Raw genomic sequence first — 21,273 nt, 5'->3', positions numbered from 1 at the left:
TGCTTTTCACTTTTTGAAAATTACACTTTTGCATAATTGTTAGATAGACGGGGAGGTAAGGCCTGGGGCTTTGCCGTGAAGCAGGGTCGTCCCCACTTTTGGCATTATCTACAGTTTCTCTCTCGGCTCTTGCAGACTCTCCCTCGGGTGAGGGTGAGATTCTGTTCTCCCACCACAGAGGTAGTCTCAGGGAAATCAATTTAATGAAAGCGTGCATGCGGACATTGGGATTTTCAATGGGGAAATGGAGGCCCTTAAAACAACGAGACAATGCATAGAGTTCTAAGTACAGTGTCTGTCATGTTTTAAGTACTCCGTAAGTGGTAGCTATTATTAGTTCCACATGATAAGGTGGGTGAGCTTTATGTGAATGACTGCCTTCTCCGTAGCATGCTACTTTATCGCATGAGGCCTCTGGGGGTCTCTATGTTATCCTTGCTGGCCCAGGGTTTTTGATTCAAGCCTGCTCTCCCTGGGCTACGGCCCATATTCCAACATCATTGTGTTTTACTTGTGTAACAACCTTCCACCGAAGCTCTTACCGGTCCTGGTCCCTGTGCTAGAGACGAAGCTCGTAGACCCACGCATGGGTCAGAGACTTGTCAGTCACGGCACAGGGTGGGGGTGGGTGGGGAGTCTTACAGCAGAGAGACACAGCAGGGTGGAGGGAACCCTGAGGACAGAGTCACTTTCTTTGCTTAGGGAGTCAGGAGTGTGGGAAGAATGACATCCAGAAAACTGAACCATGGGGTGAGGCTGGACTGTTACAGACAGGGAGAAATTTTCTTAGAACAACTTTATTGAGATCTAAGTCAAGGCACCCAATGCACCCATCTGAAGAGTACCGTTCGTTGGTTTTTAGTATGTTCAGAGTTGCACGCAACCATGGGGAGCCATTTTTGAAGCCCTTGTAAGGTCCTCTTGAAGGTGGCGCTCCTGGGGCTCCCTGAAGTGACTTTTAGGGGTTGTATGGGTACATAAGGACTCACCAGGAGAAGCTGGGACAGCATTTGGGTCCGGGCAGAAAAGAAAAGGGGCAGCAGCAATCCTTGTGCTGAGCAAAGTAGAGCTCCAGCAGTGTTCCCTGGGGATTGTAAAGGAGGGAAGGAGACCCCCCCAGGCCCCCCACCACAAGCCGCAGCTTCTATAACCTGAGGCTGTGTCTTGATGGTCAAAGAAAAGGGGACACCGAGAGCGTGGCCCTGGACGAGGCTGGGATCCCGGAAGTCCTCCCCTCTGGGAGCCTCAGGAGGCTTAACTGAACCAGGCAACTTGTACCGAACAGATTTCTTAAGCTGCCCCAGCGATGATCTTGATGAAAAGATGATGGAAGGAAATTGGTCTGCACGTACAGGCTGTTCTTCCCTCTCTCAGGCCATGGAACTAGCTGCTCTCCAAACCTGACTATGCTTTTAAAAATACGCATTTTAAGGCCACACCTTTGCCGTTCTCATTCGGTAACTCTGAGTCAGGCCAGGAAATCACTGGTGTATTTTTAAGTGCTTGGACTTTCTTTGGAATTCTCTTTTTAATGATTTTTCAATGACTTCAAACTTAAGTCTCAAGTACAGTACAGATAACTTATTCCTGAACCATTTTCATGTAAGTGGCTGACCTGTTGTCCCGATACCCCTAAAGAGGTTAGTGTGTGTTTTCTACAAACCAGGACGTTCTCCTGCTTGACCACAACTCAACCATCTACATCGGGACATTAGCACTGATAATGTTAGTATCTGATCCTCAGACTGACTCCCGGCAAGTCACTAGCTGTTCCTTTTCTTGTTCTTTTCTGTTTTTTTGTTTCTTTCCTTTTTTTTTTTTTAAGCAAAATGATCTAGTCCAGGATCATGTGTGACTTTATTTGTCCTGTCCATTCTTCTCTAATCTGGAATGGTTCCTCAGTCTGTCCTTGACTTGCAAGACCCTGACACTTGCTTTCGAAGATCACAGGCCAGCTATTTTGTGGAATGTCCCTAATTTTGGCTTATCTGTTGTTTCTTCATGATTAAATCCAGGTCACACATCTTTGGCAGGGATATCACAGAAGTGATGCTGTGTTCTCTTCACTGCATTCCGTCAGGTGGTGCATGATTTAGATTTGTCCCATTAGCCTTGATTCAGTTTGATCCGAATCCTCTTTTAAATTTTTTTAAAGTAACCCCCTTCCCAACGTGGGGCTCAAACTCAGGGCCCTGAGATCAAGAGTCACATGCTCTACTGACTGAGCCAGCCAGGTGCCCCTCCTCTTTTTTTTTTTAAATTGAGATATAATTGACATATAACATTGCACGTAAGTTTAAGGTGTACAACTTGTTAACTGATAAACCTACATATTGCAATAGGATTGCTAACACATCCCATCCCATAATTATCATTTCTTTTTTCTTTGGTGGGAACATTTATGATCTAGTTTCTCAGCAACTTTGAAGTATATAATACAGTATTGTTGACTATAATCAACTTATTCATCTTCTAATTGTATGTTTGTACCCTTTGACCAACATCTCTGCAATTTCGCCAACCCCAAGCCCCTGGTAACCACCATTCTACAGTTTCTGCAAGTGATCTGAATCCTCTTTCTCTGCTTCAGAGAAAGAAGTAAAGAAATGGCAAAGGTATGGATAATTGAGGTTAAAAATACCCTTCCACTTGATCAGTGTGTTTTGAATAATTCGATCGATGTTATTTGAGTAATTCAGAAAAATCCTGTATCAAGTTGTCAGAGAGCAGAGACATAGCCTCAGTCTTTCTTTTAAAAATTAGCCTTCATGCTTGGGGCACCCGGGTGGCGCAGTCGGTTGGTGTCCGACTCTTGATTTCGGCTCAGGGTCGTGATCTCAGGGTCGTGGGATAAAGCCCACCTTGGGCTCCATGCTCAGTGGGGAGTCTGCTTGGGATTCTCTCTCTCCCTCTCCCTCTGCCCCTCCCCGCTCCCTGCTCTCTCTCTCTCTCAAATAAATCTTTAGGGGCGCCTGGGTGGCTCAGTCGTTAAGCGTCTGCCTTCGGCTCAGGTCATGATCCCAGGGTCCTGGGATGGAGCCCCGCATCGGGCTCCCTGCTCCTCGGGAAGCCTGCTTCTCCCTCTCCCACTCCCCCTGCTTGTGTTCCCTCTCTTGCTGTGTCTCTCTCTGTCAAATAAATAAATAAAAATCTTTAAAAAAAATTAGCCTTAATGCTGTAATATTTAAGGCATAAAGAATACTATATCTTGAATTATAATAACTTGATATGTAATACACAACATATATTTCCAAGTAGATTATTATATTTTATTTTATATGTAACACAAAAAATACAAAATATGTAATGTAATGTAATATAATATGAATTCTCAAACCATCTAGTTTAAGAATTAAGCCAATGCCAATTCAGCTAAATCTCTCATGAATTCTTCCCTAGCTTCAGTCTATTTTGAATTTGCCCAGAACTGACTGACCTAGGCTCCTCTGACAAACTGACAAAATCCAAGGTTTTGGAGGCAATTTAAGGCAATTAGATTCTAACTCAGGCCAGACAAGGATGTTTGGTTTTGGTTTTGTGTTTTTTTGAGGAGCTACTTAGCTTGTTCCGCCATCTGGTGGTCATACATGGAATTTCAGCTACTCATGTTCCCCCTTCTCAGGATTTTTCTTTAAAAAATTTTTTTTCCCTTGGGGCACCTGGGCGGCTCAGTTGGTTGGGCATGGGACTCTTGGTTTTGCTTCTGGTGGTGATCTCGGAGTTGTGGGATCAAGCTCCGCATTGGACTCTGAGCTCAGTGGTGGAGTCCGCTTGGGATTCTTTCTCCTCCTCTCCCTCTTGTCCCTCCCCTCATTTACGGGTGCGCGCCCTCTCTCTCTCTCTCTCTCAAATAAATAAATCTTAAAAAAATTCTTTTTCTTGGGGCGCCTGGGTGGCTCAGTCGTTAAGCGTCTGCCTTAGGCTCAGGTCATGGTCCCAGGGTCCTGGGATCCAGCCCCACATGGAGTTCCCTGCTCAGCGGGAAGCCTGCTTCTCCCTCTCCCACTCCCCCTGCTTGTGTTCAGCTCTCGCTGTCTCTCTCCGTCAAATAAATAAATAAAGTCTTTAAAAAAAAAGAAAATATCATAAAAATTTTTTTTCCTTAAACTTTATTTTGAAATGTAAAATCTGAGAGGGGGCGGGGCAGCCATTGAGGGTCCTCAGCTGGGTCCTGGGGGCGCAGTTTAAAAAATGTTTTTAAAAATGTAAAATCTGATTTTCTTAAGTTGGATATATTGTAACTGATCTTTAAATCTCTCTGGTCTTACAAGTGACAACCATGCGTTGGTGAGAACAATAAGTATTAGCTGCTCACATTTATAACTTTTCAGTCTTACATGTATGTAGTTTCTGTGTGTGTGGGGGGGTGTGTGTGCGCGTGTTTGGAGATGTTTTTCTTTGTTAACTCCAAAACTTATTGCTAATATATGACAGCCACTGATGTAGATGCTAGCACAAAGATGAATAATCTCAATGTCAAATTAACAGTGTTTCTAACTATACTCCATGAAACAGAAAATCTCTTTATTAATCTGTAAAAGAAAGAAGCCTAACAGAGTAAATAATACTGATCACCTATTATCTGCTAGATGAATCCGTCATTTGAGAAAATGTCACAGCGCATTTGCATTGTTTGAAATGTAGTAAATTGCAGTCATTACCAAGCTGTGTGATAATCATTCTTGAGATTCCTGTGGGTGTTAAATTCATTGGCGAAAGTTTGGTGGAAAAAGGATCATTATGTAATTTCAAAGTATCTTTTCACCAATTACTTACTAATCACAACAGGAGAAGTCATCGATTTACAGTGGAGAGACAGCAGACTCCACCTTAGCCAAGTGATCAAAATTATCCCAATGGGACAAACCAACAGTATGTGCCCACTGACATAACACACGCAGAGGGCTTAGCTTACATCATTTCTATGGCATTCTGCAAAAAATACGTAACCTGAATTTAATCATGAGAAAGCATTAGAGGATCTCAAATTGAGGAACATTCTAGAAAATAGCTGGCTTGTATTCTTCCAACATATTAGAGTCATGAAAGAAAGGCTGAGAAACCGTTCCAGATAAAAGAATACTAAAAAAAGAACAAGTGATTGCCACGTGTGGTCCTGGACAGGGGAAAATAGCTACAAAGCACACAACTGGGATGTACTTATAGACCTCTATCTATCCATCTAGAGAATGATAAAACAAATTTGGCAAAAACGTAAATCGTTGGTGAATACTACGGGAGTTATTTTTACATTTCGTGCCAGTTTTCCGTGACTTTGAACACATAAGAAAGTTAACCCAGACAAGTGTTCTCCCAGACAAGCTCTTTGAGGACGAAGAACTGGTCCCTTGAAAATGAAGTCACTGTGTGCAAACTTTTAAAAGGAAGAGTGCGGGAGCGTAGCACGGCGGCCAGAGGAGAAACCCCGATCGGCCCCCCGCCCAGCGCGGCCTGGGAAAGGGCGCGTGAGCCGAGGGTCAGGAGCAGGGCTGCGCGGGCTGGGGGCCCCTGCGCGCAGGGAAGCGCACGGAGAGCTCCAGCAAGCGCGGAAGGGCTCGGCTTAGGGGCCAACGAGGGAAGAGCCGCGGCTCTGCTCCGAGGAGGGAGCTGGGGCTCCAGCACCCAGCAGCCGGGTGGTGGGGGCAGGCTTTCGGAGGGTCGCCCGGGCTGCAGGGCGGACCGGCGCAGGTGCCAGCGCTCCCCGGCATCGGAGTCTCCATGGGGGACACAGCCGGCGTCCCACGCGTACTCCCGAGCGGAATAACCGCGTGCACACAGGGAAGGCCTCGGGGCCCTTCCCACCCGCAGCTCGCCGGCCCCGCGCGGGGACCTCCGAGCCGCTGACGCACTCGGGACGCAGGCGAGGGGCTCGGTTTCCAGGGCGACGAGCGCGGAACCGCGGTCCTCGCGCTCGGGCCCGTGCGTCACTTCCGGCTGCTCGCCTCTGGCCCTCCCGCCTGTGGGGAGGTTCCGATTGGGAGCGTCTCTCCTTGGGTAGCTGGGCTGTCGCAGTGGGGCTGGGAGTAGCCAACAGGACTCTGATTCTGCGGGAGGAGTTGTTGGGGACGCAGGTGGATGGCTTCCGTCCCCCGACCAGTCGCTTTCAAATCTGCCCCCTGGGTGCCCCGGTTAAAGGACGCCTAGCCGCTGGCAGATCTAGAGCATGCGCACTCCCACCGACGCAGGCTCGGGGAATCCACTGCTCCGGGATTTCCGCGCAGCCGGTGGGATAGCGGAGGGGCGGGTTGAGGGCGTGGCTGGGGGGGCGTGGCGCGCGGACGAAGGCGTTGATTGGTCCGTTAGAAGCCCCGCTGGGGGAGCCGCTGTCGACCTCTGGCGGGCTCTGCAGTTTCATTCATTCGTTCATTCACAGAATGGATTGATTCACTCAGCTTTCCCTGAGAGTACGTTGTGTCAGAGCTGGTGCTGGGCGCTGGGGATTCAGACGCAAGTCCAGGATCTGGCTGGCACTCCGCGCTGTTTCCCTCCTTCCTGTGCAACCTCACCGCATCCCTTCTGCACTCGTGCAAAGGCAGGTGACAGCCACCCCATCCTCCTGCAGGGACCTTATCTGAGAGCTCCTTCCCCCGAAAGCAGCAGTTGCCCACGGAAAGGCCTGAGCTGGGATCCCGGCCAAGTGCGCAATGACTGAGCCACTTCAATCACTTGACGTTCACAGGTCTTTGCGGAGGGGTTGTGATGAGCTTTTAAAAGGGTTTAAATGAGCTTTGGTGCTTATCTTGGTGTGAAACCCCGGCTTTCCCCTCGTTAGCTCGTGCGACTTTGGGCCCTTCAGGGAGACCTCTGGTGTCCAGCGCTGGCTAAGATAATTCTTAGCTGAATCGAGGCTGAATAAATCTAAGGGGAAGGATTTCGTAAACCCAAACCAAAATTTTGGCTCCAGATCCAAAGCACCCTGTTCAACCAACATACTGGTGATAAAACTGACTTGTAAATACCCATTGTCTGATTCTCTGCGTTGTTCCACACTCAGGAAGGGGAAAAAAGGAATGTTACTGCTTAGTCCCCTTAAATTAGAACAACCTACCTTATAAGGTCCTTGTGAGGATTAAATGAGAAATTTCTGACAACACATTGCACATTACCTGCCAGGTAAATAGTAGCTACCATGATTGTATTATTTTGAGGGAATAGATGTGAAAGACCCACTCAATTGGTTGGTGTTTAGCAGTATTAAATATATGTGGTTAAGTAAATGAATCCCTTCCCGTTTAGCTTGGGCACTAGAAAGCCCAAGTGAGACATGGCAAAGTATTTGTGTAGACTGCAGGGTAGAAGAGAGCCCTATGACATGGAAAGGAGTCAGAAACCCTACATAATACTGTTGGGGGTTCAGAAATCCTGAGGGATGATGGACTTTGCCCAAAGTTCCCCAAATGTCACCCAACCAGAACACTTTTAGTCAGGACACCAGGCATAAATTGGGATTGTTTCAGGCAAATCAAGATACATGGTCACCCTATCCCAAAGCTATACAACTAGCATGTGACATTATTAAAATGGAACTTCAGTCAGTCCCACTGTGTCTCCAAATGTTTTCTCATACATGATTTTATTTAATCCTGGTGACAGCCTCATGAAGTGCTTACCCTCATTTTATGGATGAAGATGTTGAGGTTATGTAGGTGAGTGATGGGGTAGGTGCTTTGTAGTTTTGACTCATGTTTCAGTGACAATTCTCAACTCCACAAAGTCTCCTGGGCATTGGTTCTCATCTTTGGGACTCCATGATTTGATTTTTCAAGGAAGCCTCAGATTCTGCCTCATTTTACTGGAGAAATTTCTTTTTTCAGGTTTTATTTTTATGTAATCTCTACACCCAGTGTGGGGCTAGAACTCACGACCCCAAGATCAAGAGTCACATGCTCCACTGACTGGGGCAGCCAGGCACCCCAACTGGAGAACTTTCTATTAGAGCTCTGTATCATCGAACTTTCCACCCCATTAGGACTTTTGTAGAGGGATCTTGTCTGGGTGTGAGGTTGGACCTGATTATTTTAGAGGCTCCTTCCAATCCAACTTGAAGTGTCTACAAACTCCTTGAGGGCAGGTTTTGCTATATTCGTTGAATTCTGAACATTAAGATGAGACGCACAGGAAATGTTAAAGCTATGAAAGGTGAATAACTCCAGGAGTAAGACAGCCCTGGATACCCCCATGGATCAGTTTAATGCAAGCCCCTACCTCTCTGAGCCTCAGTCTTCTCATTGGTAAAAATGCAGGATAGTCTCTTCTCTCTCACAGATTTGCTGGAACAATAAAATAAATTACTGTAAGTGAGTACATTGTAAACAGAAACACTGTACTAAAATAGCAATGTTTCCTTTTGCCAGCTTTCAATATTGATTTCTAAATTGCTTGCCTTATCCATTTATAAAGAGAATAGGAACAAAGAAGGACTATGGAAAGAGCACAAGCCGTGGAGTCAGACAGCCCTGGATCTGAATCCTTAAATAACAGCAGCCACTTGTGCAACCCCAGCCAAGTGGTGTGTCCTTTCTGGGCCTCAGCACTAAGAATAGCTACCTTGCATGGATCTTAGGAAGATAGTGTGAGCTAAGTGGTGGAGCTCTGTTTCTGGCACACAGACCTCCATCAAGGGTGGCCTCCCGTAATGTCTGTTTTCTATAACTGTCAACCTGAATTCTTAATGCCATGGAGCAGCCCCTGTGGGCATCCGTTTGTGGAGTGTTGGAGGCACTCTCCGTGTCTGGGCGACTCTCTTTTTTAGTATATGTGCTGCCGAAGCGAGCACTCTGGGCGACTCTCTTGAAAACACTTCCTGGCTCTCTGGCATGCTGAAAATCTGCTTCACCTGCTTTGCCCTGAAGATGTGTTGGGCTTATAACTCATTCCTACTCTTTGAAAAACAATTCAATAAAAAATTGGTTTTCCACTGACCCTGGGCAGGGAGGAGGGATAGCATATTATTATTTTATAAAAAATATGAATAATAAAATAAGTCCTAAAACAGCACTGCACACATAGCAAAGAGTCAATAAATGCTTGCTGGCTTAAAGCAAACGTGATGGCTCAGTTTTTTCCTGTCTGCTGTATTTGCTGAGGGGACGATTCTTGTCTTGCGTTACATTGATTTTTTTTTTGTTTGTTTTTAAAGTAGGGTCCATGATCGTGGGTGGGCCTTGAACTCAGGACCCTGAGATCAAGAGTTGTATGCTCTACCGACTAAGCCAGTCAGGCGCCTCTAAAAACACTTTTTTTTTTTTTTTTTAAGATTTTATTTATTAATTTGAGAGAGACACAGCGAGAGAGGGAACACAAGCAGGGGGAGCGGGAGAGGGAGAAGCAGGCTTCCCACTGAGCAGGGAGCCCGATGCGGGGCTCGATCCCAGGACCCTGGGATCACGACCCGAGCCGAAGGCAGTCGCTTAAGGACTGAGCCACTCAGGCGCCCCTAAAAACACTTTTTATTTGAAAAAGAAATACATGTAAACAGAACACAAAGATACACAAGGGAAACAGCGTCTTCCTCCGCCATCCTGTTCTCTCAGCCCTTTCTGGAGATGACACTGTTAACAATGTCTTGTGCATCTTTCCAAATGTGCTATGGACGCTCTAAGGTATGTATGTAAATTCCGGTTCAACACAGAGAAATTTAAATCCTAAAGTGGTTTCTGTCCTCGGGAACAGCTGTTCCCCACCTTCCCTCTGGGTGGACGGCTGGGGCCCTCCAGGCCGGGAGTGGCTCCACCCACGAGAGATGGAGCTCAGGCTCTGGTCCCCATCGGGCTCTGACCCTCCGGCGCGCGCCCCCGCCCAGCCCCCACGGCTGCGCGGATAAAGCGCGCCCCGGAGGCACGCCTACCCTGCAGAAGGGGCTGTTATTCAGCCCACCGGTAGCTCTGAACATTAGCGGTGGCACGCCTGTGGGCGCTTGGTCTCCGGGGCGGCAGGGAGCCTGCTGGGCGCGGGGGCGGGGACTCCGCAGGGGTCTTGCAGGCTCCCCCCTCCCCCCCCACTCCTCCGGGGTGCTGAAATTTGACCTGCGCGCCTTGAGTGGTTAGAAAGTGGCGCGGAGACAGGGCAGGCCCCGCCCTCGGCGTGCACCGCCGCAGGAGCCGAAGCTTTTCTGCTCCTCCTCCCCCCCCCCTCGTCCCCCACCCGGCTTCCCCTGCGTTCCTCCCAAAACCCGGAGCGGAGCTCGGGCCCGGAGCGGCTCCGAGCATGCGCAGGAGGGTGCCGGCGCGGCCGCCGGTCGGAAGCGCCAGCTCTGAGTAGGGGGAGCGGTCGCAGAGGCTGCTCGGCCCCGCCGCCCGCCAGGCCGTTGGCTCCCGCTCCGGGCCCGGGCCGCCGGCTGTGTAAGTGCGAGGTGGGGGGCTCCGGGCCGGGGGTCGGCCGGCTGCGGGAGGGCTGCCTGTGTGTGGCGGCAAGCGAGGGCGCGAGTCAGCCCGCACCTGCCCGGGCCGGGGTCCACTTCGCGCCTGCCCCAGCCTGCCCGGCGCCCGCCGCACACCTGCCCGGGGCCGTGCCCGCACCTGCCGCCCTGGGCCTCGGCCCTTGCTCCCTGCGGCGCGCGGCGGCGGCCCCCTCCCCTATTCCGCCTGCCGCGTCCTGGCCCCCGGGCCGCGTGGGGTCGGGGGACCCCCGGCGCACGCTGGTCTCCCTGCAGGAGACGCTGGTCTCCCTCCTGTCCCTGTCCTCCGGGTTGAGAGTGCCTGAGACCCAGCTCAGCGGTCCCAGGCGCCGGGTCCTGAGATGAGAGCCTCTGTGGTCAACTCCAGCTGACCCCGCGGGGGTCGTGGGGAAGGAAGCGTGCAGCGCTGTGCTTGCCTGTGGCCACCTGCCTCTCGCGACCCGCCCCCGCTGCACCTTGCCACCGCAAACGCCTTCTAACCCACACTTTTCTGGTGTTCAGATAGGATGCTTGTTGAATTCACGTGTTTTATAGAGAGAGGGGTTAAAATGTTGAAAGCAGGGCTCGCTTTAGTTCAAAATGAGCTGAAGGCAGGGGGCTGTGACGTCCTCCATCCATCAACCCCCCTCCCCCGAGTTTAAACTAGACTGTCCGTTTTTGAGAAATAGTTACAGTCACTTCCTCGTCCAGCCCAGCTAGTATTTGTTGACGTGAAAGGACAGGACTCCAGGCATGATGTTGGCGACCCAGGAATATTGCCATACTAAAGATCCAGCAAGGTTATGTTTGTTTTTCTTAAATTGTGTGGCAGACTAGTAGTATAGAGGGACAGACGGTTGTCAAGAAATATTTTTAAAAATAACTGCTTTATTGAGATATCGTTCACATACCGCAGAATCTGCCCATTTAGAACGTACAGTGCCCTGGTGTTAGCGTATTCACAGTCGTGCAGGCATCATTGTACCAGACCGTTTCTTACCACTTCAAGAAGAAACTCCATACTCATTGGCAGTCACTTCTTACTCTGTCCTGCAGCCCCCGGCAGCCACTAACTTACTTTCTGTCTCCAGGATTTGCGTGCAGTGGGCATTTCATATAAACGGAATCATACACTGTGCGGCCTTTTGTTACTCCCTTCTTTCACTGAGCATCATGTTTGCAAGGTTCATCCCTGTTGTAGCAGTATCAGTACTTTGTTCCCTTTTATGGCTGAGCAATGTTCTCTCATTGGACAGACCACATTTTGTTTATCCGTTCATTAGTTGATGGACAGTGGTGTTGTTTCCACTCTTTGACTATTAAGAATAATGCTGCTATGAACCTTTGTGGACAAGTTTTTGTGTGGACATGTGTTTTCAAATCTCTTTGGTATGTACCTAGGAGTAGAATTGCTGTTTATATGGTAGCTCTGTGTTTAACTTTTGGGGGGAGCTACCATGTTGAAGAAATATGTTTTTGATGGTTTTTTTAGTATATGTGCTGCCGAAGCGAGCACTTTGATGGTTTTTTTAAATGATTTTATTTATTTGAGAGGAGAGAGAGAGACAGAGAGAGCTAGAGAGCATGGGGGGAGGGGCAGAGGGAGAGGGAGAAGCAGGCTCCCCACTGAACAGAGAGCCCGACGTGGGACTCGATCCCAGGACCCTGGCCCATGACCTGAGCCGAAGGCAGACCCTTAGTCAACTGAGCCACCCAGGTGCCCCTATTTTTGATGTTTTAATGTTTGTATTAGATTAGTCTCAGAAACTAGAACTGGCTCAATGCCAGGTCTTATTTTGTCAGCTTCTCCCTTGAAGAAACCAGTGGAAAAGTATGGACTCTGGCGCCTGGCTCCAGTTCATCACCTACTGATGAGGAGACCTTGAGCAGAATGACTGAGCCTTATTTCATCTGTTCGATTGAAGATAGTGATCTCATTTCTTAGGATTGATGGGAAGTCTAAATAGGATACATTATAGAGAGCCCAGTGAATGTCCTCTTTCTACCTTATATGAGACAGATTTGCTCCCATGTAAGATGCATATTTTGAATTTGGGGCAAAAGTGAACAAGAAGTTTGTGATACTGAGCTGCTTCAGGGAAAACTCTTGCTTGAGGCTGTAAGGTTTATTGACCCGTGGCACGGATTTGATGGCTGGTGTCTTTTTAGTGCCTAGTCAGAACTGGAAGGGACCCAGAGGGATCATTTAGTCCAGGGTGAGTTAGTTATTTGGATTTCATAGATTTGCAAATTCCAGAAAACTGGAGGGTCAATAATAGGGATGTCAATTTTAATTTTCGCCCAGACAGGACAATGGAAAAATAACCACCATCTACTCTCACCAACATTTCATAAAAGCAAGAATGTTTTAATGTCAAAAAATGTGGAAGTTCATTACCTAAACATAAATTATAATACTGGTTAATATTTATAAAGCACTTACCAAATATACCTAGGTTTAGTTTTATGAGAAGTTCACACAGTATTCTACTTTTTCTCATTTTACTTCAGACTAGAGAAATTGAGCATCTGTCCTGAGACCCGTGCCCAGGACCCGCTGTCCCCTATCTTCGGGTGGATCTGCAGCTGAATCCACTTGCCTCTTTGTGCGTCCTGTTTTCTTGCTCATAGAGGGAGGTATTTGCAGGACCAGCAGCATAGCCTGAGGGTTGAGGACAGGGCAGAGTCTGGGCTCGAAAACTAGTTGACGTGCTGACCACTAGGCTGTGAGCTACTTGAAGTTGGACCTTCTCCCTTTTTTAACCCTTGAAAAGAAATTTATTTAAAGATTTTATTTATTTATTTATTTATTTATTTATTTATTTATTTATTTATTTGAGAGAGCGCACTGAGGCAGAGGGAGAGGGAGAAGCAGGCTCCCCGCTGAGCAGGGAGACTGACGTGGGGCTCGATCCCAGGACCCTGGGATCATGACCTGAGCCGAAGGCAGATGCTTCACCAACTGAGCCACCCAGGTATCCGTAACTCTTGAAAAATTTTGAAATGCAGACTATAGCAAAGGTATATGTGATGTTTATGTATAGTTTAAAGAATCACAAAACAAATGCCTCCACGTCTGCCATTTGGCTTAACTTCCGAAGCCTGCTGTCTCACTCCCAAACTGCACTCCTCTCTCAAGCAACCACTACCCAAATTTATTTTTCTTTATAGCTTTACTTTGTGTGTAAATATCCCTAAACAATACGTTGTGTAGTGTTTCCTGTTTTTGAACTTTATGTGAATGGAATTGTACGGCTTGTACTAATTCACGACCTACTTTATTTGCCCATCACACTGTTGAGATTCAGCCGTGTTCCCGCAGGGTCGCTCTGGGCCATTCATGTTCCGGGTTCTGTAGTATTCCATTGCGTTAAAAGGCCACAGTTTATTTGTCCACTCTCCTGACCGTGGACATTTGTGTTGTCTCTAGGTCTGGCTTCTAGGATCCTTGTTGATGTCTCCTGCCGTCCACATGTCAGAGTTGCTCTAGGAGGGCAGTTCTGGGCGCAGGACATACCAGTCCATATGCCTGCTGTCTTAGGAGAGTTACTGTGATCTATATCTTTGTAAACATTCGGTGTTTTTCATACTCAAAATGTTTTGTCTGTGTAGTAGCATGATTCACAGTAGCCCAAAGCTAGGAGCAGCCCCAGTGACCTTTGATGAATGAATGAGTAAATAGCGTATCTGTACAGTGGGATATAAGCATTGAAAAAGAAGGAAATTCTGATCCACTGCTATAACACGGATGAACCTTGAAGACCTGCTAAGTGAAATAAGCTAGTCACGAAAGGACACAGAATGTGTGATTCGACTTAGATGAGGGACCTAGAGCAGTTCAATTCATAGAGATAGAAAGTCAGAAGGTTTGCTGCGGGGGGGCTGGGGAGAGCGGGCGTGGGGAATCATTGTTTACCGAGTACAGAGTGTCGGGTCGGGGAGATGGAGAGCTTCTGGAGACATTTGCATAGCAGTGGGAATGTCCTTAATGCCCTAGAACTGTACACTTAAAAATGGTAAATCTCGTGTATATTTTACCACAATACAATTTTTATTTTGTCATTTTATTTTGGGTGTGAAATGGCCTGTCACTGTGACTTTAATTTGCTTTTTCCTGGTTGCCATCAAGGTGGGGCATCCTTCTGTACCTGTCCTGGCTACTTGAGTTTTGTCTTCAAAGACGCCTCTTTGAGCGTTTTGCCCATATCCTGATTGGGTGATGTTGTCTTCTTACACATGAATTACCCGTTGTCTTGTGTCATTTATTGGAGAGCCTGTCCTTTCCTACCATGCCTACAGCGGCACCTTTGCCGTATTTCAAATTGCCGTGTACGTGTGGATCTGGTTCTGGGCAGGATTACGTTCCATTTTTCTTTTTATCCCTGGGCCAGTACTGTGCTGACTGTAGCTTTTTATTTGGTCTTTTTCCCCCCACACAGAGGTACTGAAATATCATTTATATACCGTACAGTTGACCCATTTAAATCTACGACTTAATGGTTTTTAGTGTATTCACAGAGCTTTGCAGCCACCACCACAGTTTTGGGACGTTTCATCACCCTCAAAAGAAACCCTGTATCCTGTTAGCATTCGCAGGTGTATCTGGTCCTGCTCTTGGGGGGCGGGGAGGGGGGCACAAATGCCCCTCCTCAGTGGTGGTTCTTCGGAAGTTTCTTGGCTATTCTGGACCATAAATTAATTTGTTATATTCCACAAAAATTCTGGTAGGAGGTCTAATCAGAATAGCATTGAGTCCATATATATCAAACTGGGGAGAATTAACATCTGTCTTCTCTTTCTCCTCGTGAATGTACCGGGGACGCTGTCTTTTCGTCCATACAGAGCCTGGCACATGGGAAGTCCTCACTCAGTGTTGGGGATGCGAATGATGAGATGCCTTGTTCGTTCCAACCAGAGCCCCTCACAAAAGAGAAAACCTCGGTGACCCTCTGTGACTCTTACGGTCTCGTGCAGAATGACCGCCAGGGAGAGAAGCAGCTCGGTGGGCTCGGTGGCTGCAGTCGGTTCTCTGCCACGTGTTGCTAAGGAGGTAGCAACATCCTTTTTGCTAATAACGTTGGCGGCTCAGCTGCTTTAAATTTCATTAATTCGGTCTTATCTGTAGGTGGCCGTTCTGCGGTGGGCCTAGGTGTGATGTGTGCCGCGTTACCAGGGATCTGTGTGTGGCGGCACTCGTGGCTCGTGTCCTGCCTGGCCCAGTGTGCCGCCGAGCACGTGCTTGAATGGGGAAAGCCACGGTACAGGTTAGGATTTCCATTATGACTCAAAATCCCCAACTTCTGTAAGCTGTGGCACCTTGATATAGCCCCCCTTCATTTTGGGTGCAAACATACTGAATACCTTGATGAAACCTCATTGCACAGTATGTGGAGGGAGGGCCTGTCTGCTTGTCGTCTGTCTTCTTTCTGCACGTGTTCTCCTGGGCCTTGTGGAGGCTTCATCCGTCAGCAGGGCTCAGGGTTTGCTGGTGCTGCCGCGAGGCGGTCCTTGTCCATGAGGCCTTCCCTCAGCCACACCGGGCCCCCCTTTCCGTCTCTGCGCAGCGAAGGCCTGGACCAGATAAGTGTTTTGCAGTTGCTAAAAGCTGTGCCTTCTTTTGAGAAACACAGAACCTTAAATCTCTGCCTTCAGCCCCAACTCTTGAGGGTTTGAGAAGTCTCCCAGGGGCTGCCCTACCTCTCTGTGGAGCATTGATGTGGGTTTGGTTCTTTCTGAGGGGGTGTGGAGGAGGCTGTTCAGAGGATGGCTGCTGGGAGGGGTGGGGGCGGGCTGGCATCGTCCCTCGGAGCCCGAGTGTGCAGCTTGAACACTTCCTCTGACCGGGCCTCTCTGATCTTGACCAGAGATAAACCTCTCTCTGCCTCAGGTTCTTCATCAGTAGAGTTGAGGTGGTGTCACAGAAAGGTTTAAATGAGATAACTACATGTAAACCATTTATGTCCCGGGTAGACTGGAGGTCAAATCTAGATCTTCTGATTCCACTGTGGTTCTTTTTGTTATATCCTGCTGAGGGGATGAGGGAGCGGTGCATCGATCAGGGAACGCTTTTGGGCCCCGATTCTCCGTCGGTACCCGGCTGGGTGTTGGAAATAGAAAACGAGAGACACCCCTTTTCTGCAGGGGCGCAGGGCCTCGTGCAGGAGCCGCAGTGTTTGGGGAGGAGCTGTGGTAGCCAGGTGCAGAGCTCCAGGGACAGACGGTAGCCCACGGCTCTGCGCGGGGCTCCCCCTGCCTCCCAGGTGGTTCACGTCGGAACCACCGCATCCCAGTGCGGGCCAACAGCCCTCACAACCGTGGGCGCCTCAAAGTCCCCATGTTCTCTTTGACAGAGTCTTCAAGATGAGTGTCCCTGACTACATGCAGTGTGCTGAGGACCACCAGACTCTCCTCGTGGTGGTGCAGCCTGTGGGCATCGTCTCCGAAGAGAACTTCTTCAAGATCTACAAGAGGATCTCCTCCGTGAGCCAGATCAGCGTGCGGGACTCCCAGCGGGTGCTCTGTATCCGCTACAGGCACCACTACCCACCCGAGAACAACGAGTGGGGCGACTTCCAGACCCACCGCAAAGTCGTGGGCCTCATCACCATCACGGACTGCTTCTCCGCCAAGGACTGGCCGCAGACTTTCGAGAAGTTCCACGTGCAGAAGGAGATCTATGGCTCCACGCTCTACGACTCCCGGCTCTTCGTCTTTGGGCTGCAGGGAGAGACCACCGAGCAGCCGCGCACTGATGTGGCCTTCTACCCCAACTATGAGGACTGCCAGACGGTGGAGAAGAGGATCGAGGACTTCATCGAATCGCTCTTCATTGTGCTCGAGTCCAAGCGTCTGGACAGGGCCACTGACAAGTCCGGGGATAAGATCCCCCTTCTCTGTGTCCCGTTTGAGAAGAAGGACTTTGTAGGACTGGACACAGACAGTAGGTAAGTTTACCTGGGGGCCCAGAGGCTTTGTGCTTGGCTTGCTTCCTGACATCACGAAGGGGGAAGCAGGGGGTAGAATTTGATGCCGCAAGGGGTAGACAGGTGCAGTCCATGGTTTTCAGACTTCTAGAAACGGGACAGCCTTTGGTTAAGGGGAATCCGTTTAGGGTTAGTGTGTGTACTTACTCCCCTGTTTCAGCTGGCCCTCTTTGTGGGACCCCCCGAGCTGCTGTCCAGGACGGTGGTCACCTGCGGCTCTTGCACACCAGAGAGCTGGCCTGTCTGAGCTGAGATGTGCTGTAAGTAAAATGCACATCAGGTATTGAGACTTAGTATGAGAAAAGAAAGAAAATATCTTGTTCATCTTTTTTACACGTCAAAATGATAATATTTTACGTATATTAGGATAAGTAAAATATTAAAATTGGTTTCAGTTGTTTTTTACTTTTTAAGATGTGGCAGCTAGAAAACTTTGTGTACGTGGCTCACATTCTATTCCTGTTGGACAGCGCTGCCCTGCCTGGTGCACAGTTAAGAAACTTTTATTCAGTCTCATCCCTTCGATTTATAGATGAGCTGCTGAGCCTGGAGAGGCGCCGAACTAGGAGCTAGCTGAGCTGAGTGCAAGGTGGAGCTCCTGTCTCCCGGGCTGGGCACTGTGCACGGGTCAGGCCCTTCTTCCCACCTGGTAGCTACAGCGTCCCAGTCCTCGCTTACAGCCAGCCGAGGCGAGCGTCAGGGAATCAGCGATGCTACCATGGACTTCCCAAAGAGCTCCTTCTGCACACGGCAGTGTGTTTATATTCTCTGTGTTATGGGGGGTGTCGAATAGAGCAGGGAAAGGTCAGGCCTCACATTTCTCGAGATGAAGTCAGCGGCTGCGCTTTGCACCAGAACTGCGGGTTACCGTCTTGTGCTCTGTGCTTGCCCTCTCTGTCCCCTGCACTGCCTCCCTGTATCGTGGCCGCTGTGGTGTCCACGCACAGAGGAGGACGATGCGTAGGTTTAGGTGGTGATGCTTTGCCTGGACGAGGTCCCCTTCAGCGAGGGAGAGTGGGGGCTTCATGGCCTTGGGCACCGAGTCCCTCCTTCCCCTCCTGTAGAATGTGGATGTGGGTCTCGCAGGCGAGGATGGAGTGACCTTGTGTCCTGCTGGCAGATGCCCACTGCAGAGTAGGTGCTCAGCGTGTTTCTGGAGTTTACCTGAGATCAAACACTGACTTGCCATTTGTTGGTAAGTTGGAGGAGAAAATGTCACCGAACGGAGAGAAACAGGCCCGGCCCAGCCCTGAGAGTGGGAAGCACAGAGTGGCCTAAGTTCCACCTGCTCTGGTGCGCTGCGGGGTCTGCACTAGTTTTCATTTCCTCGCCAGACGTGTGTGTGTGTGGCTAAGGAAAGGGCACATTGCACCTACGATCTGTACTCAGTCCTCGCAGTGGCCCCGAGGTCAGCATGCCAGCGCTCCCCTTTCCCGCCTTGGAGCTGGGGTGGTGAGGCGGACCAGCCCCGGCAGCCGCGAGGGGCAGCGCTGTGCCGCGCACCAGGCCCTCTCCAAAGCTGGGCCAGAGTGGCCACCTGGTGACCTTCCCTTGCCGCACGGGGCCGCACCACACACGGCCCCCACGCTCCCGAGCCACCGCAGCCTGTGGCGTGGGCAGGGACTGGCCTCTGCTACACAGGGCACCGGTGACATTTTTTTGGTCCCTGACTTCTTGGCTTTGAGGTTGCAGACCCACCAGAGAATGCCGGCCTGTTTTTGCCATTTGAAATCTATGCTCAATTTGGTGAGAGTAACAAGACTGTCTTGGGACAGCATGCCAGCCCATACTGCCAGGGCAGTAATGTTACCAAGTCTTTATTGAGAACCCCCATGTGCCCGGCATGGCTCTAGGCACCGGGAATCCAGCAGTAGATCGAACTGCCCTCCCGGTGGGACCATTCTGGTCTCGGCGTGCCGGAGACACTCAGCCAGCTTTTGAACTTATGTGACATGGTGACGCCAGTGACCTCAGATTAAATACACTCTCCCGTCATCCCTGCCGGTCCACCATTGCTTTCACCCGTCTACAGTGCTCTCCTTTTTAAAACAGTGATTTGGTGCGGACACAGAGCCCAGCTCTGTCCGCAGCTCTTGGTAGGAGTGTCCAGCTTGAAATGAGCGCACAAGGAAACGTCTAGGTGGACGGCGAGGTTTGGGTGGCGCACCGATCACGTCCGTAGGCCCCGTGGCGGATTTGGCCACTGCCGGCCCCACAGCTCCCCGTAACACGAGGTGTGGGCGTATTTCACTAGAACGTTCACATGTGCCCCACGCCTCGAAAGCCCACGGGAGATTCTTGGACATGCAGTGTTGTAGCTGTCAAAGTTATTTTTGTTCTTGTGTGTTTCTAATTTTTGCTTGTTCCTCTCTTCTTTCCTTTTCCTTTTTTTTTTTCTCTCATACCGCCCTGTGAGTATGTTGTTGGGTCTGAAAAGGTAGGCTGTGAACACACCGCATTGTAGTAGCTAGATCTCCCTGTGTGCTGCCTTCACCGCTTGAAAAACCAAAAACTTACTGCTGCCTGGATCCATATATTACCCCAATCATCTTTTCATTTTTTAATTTAAAAAATATTTTGCTTTCTTAAGCACGTAACCCATTGGTGTTTGATATCTGTTCAAGTATTTGCTTTGGGGAACTTGTTTGGTCTTACTTAGTATTTGGTGGCAAACGAGCCCTTATTAATCTCTTCTGTTTGGAGGATGGGGGATGCTCGTTGATTTCGGCAGCTGCACAGGGACTTTTCCTGGGGCATTTTAACCTGGAAAGTCCAAGACTGCAGCTCCTTGCTTGATCCTGGCTTTGGAATGAACGTAGTAGGCACGTGTTTCTTGGCTGTCGCTGTGTGATGTGCATGACAGAGCTTGTAGCCCAGCGGCCGCCGGCGAGGGTGCCCGGCTCGGGAGCGTGCTGGCCACAGAGGGACGCTGTCGGAGGACGCGGTCACCAGAGGCCTTTCGCTTTCACCTGGAGCATGCCGTTTTCTTTACTTCACCTTAGCAGCTGTCCTTCATAAAAGGGCAGAGGCTGTTCTACCATCTGTCTTTTGCCCCATCTATGAGGGTGACTTTTCTAGGTATTAGGAAAACATGGCCTTCTAAAGAGCTAGTTCATTTGGAGCTTGTGGACACAAGGACCTCGTGGGTGAGCGTAGTTTTCTTTCTGCTTTAGCCAGGAAGCATGCCGAGCCGGATGTGTGGTTCGCCTTAGCAATCGTGCACCTGCCTTTCCTTTTCACCATGTGTGGGTGAGAGATAGCTGTTTCTGTCTTTGTTGAGGCTCATGCCCGTCAATGACGGGCATGTCGTTAGTTTGCAGCAGTGAAGCTCCAACATTTAACCAAGGTTGGGCCTAGAGGGAGAACCTTTGGCCGACCTACCTCCCGTATTTCTCCCTGGCCCAGCTCACCCATGGGAAAAGGTCTGGCCACCACCACCGAGCTGGCCAGGAGGCCTTGTTTCTTCTTTACTGCTCCGGTCCACATGTGAACACTTTCTTCCTTCACTTACTTTGTCTCAAGTGAGATAGGCTGGACCTTCTGAAAGATTCCCTCACATTCTAGGGTGGGGGAACAAAGCAGAAATAAGTGTAGCAAGTAGAAGACATTGCAGCTTCCCGCCTGCAGACATACAGGGCAGGGACGCTGTGATGGCCGGGTGGTGCCCCGCACCACAGGGCCTTGCCTGTTGCTCCCCAGGCCCCGGGGAGCTGTGTGAGAATAGCTTTGCCTGGGTTCCTCCTTTCTCACCTGCTCACCTCTGGGAGGTATGTCTCTTAACCGGGAGCTCCTCTAGATCTCAGACCCTTCAAAGTGCAGATGACAGGAGAACTATGAGCCCCTTTTTCTGGGCCGTTCTCTTGGCCTTACCTGTGAGACTCACATACCTTCTCTGAGCATCCGGTGCTAGGAGAG

The 21,273-nt window shown here is 49.6% G+C and overlaps 1 protein-coding gene across 5 annotated transcripts in view; it reads left to right on the top strand.

The window, feature by feature from the left end:
• The first annotated feature begins 10,221 nt into the window (after nt 1–10,221).
• TRAPPC9 (trafficking protein particle complex 9) overlaps nt 10,222–21,273 on the top strand; it is a 542,203-nt gene continuing 531,151 nt past the window's right edge. For 3 of the 5 annotated variants that reach the window (XM_032415641.1, XM_032415640.1, XM_032415638.1), the window contains exons 1-2: nt 10,222–10,340; nt 16,726–17,319. In XM_032415641.1, the coding sequence (XP_032271532.1) occupies nt 16,736–17,319 (584 nt within the window). In that variant the 5' untranslated portion in view covers nt 10,222–10,340; nt 16,726–16,735. Of the gene's footprint in view, nt 10,341–15,217; nt 15,426–16,725; nt 17,320–19,760; nt 19,796–21,273 lie in introns of those variants that run through there. The other 2 variants (XM_032415639.1, XM_032415642.1) reach the window with 2 other exon arrangements.

This window comes from Phoca vitulina, unplaced genomic scaffold (genome assembly GCF_004348235.1).
Source record: "Phoca vitulina isolate PV1807 unplaced genomic scaffold, GSC_HSeal_1.0 scaffold18, whole genome shotgun sequence".
Taxonomy (NCBI): Eukaryota; Metazoa; Chordata; class Mammalia; order Carnivora; family Phocidae; genus Phoca; species Phoca vitulina.
This window is presented reverse-complemented; position numbering and strand designations above follow the sequence as displayed.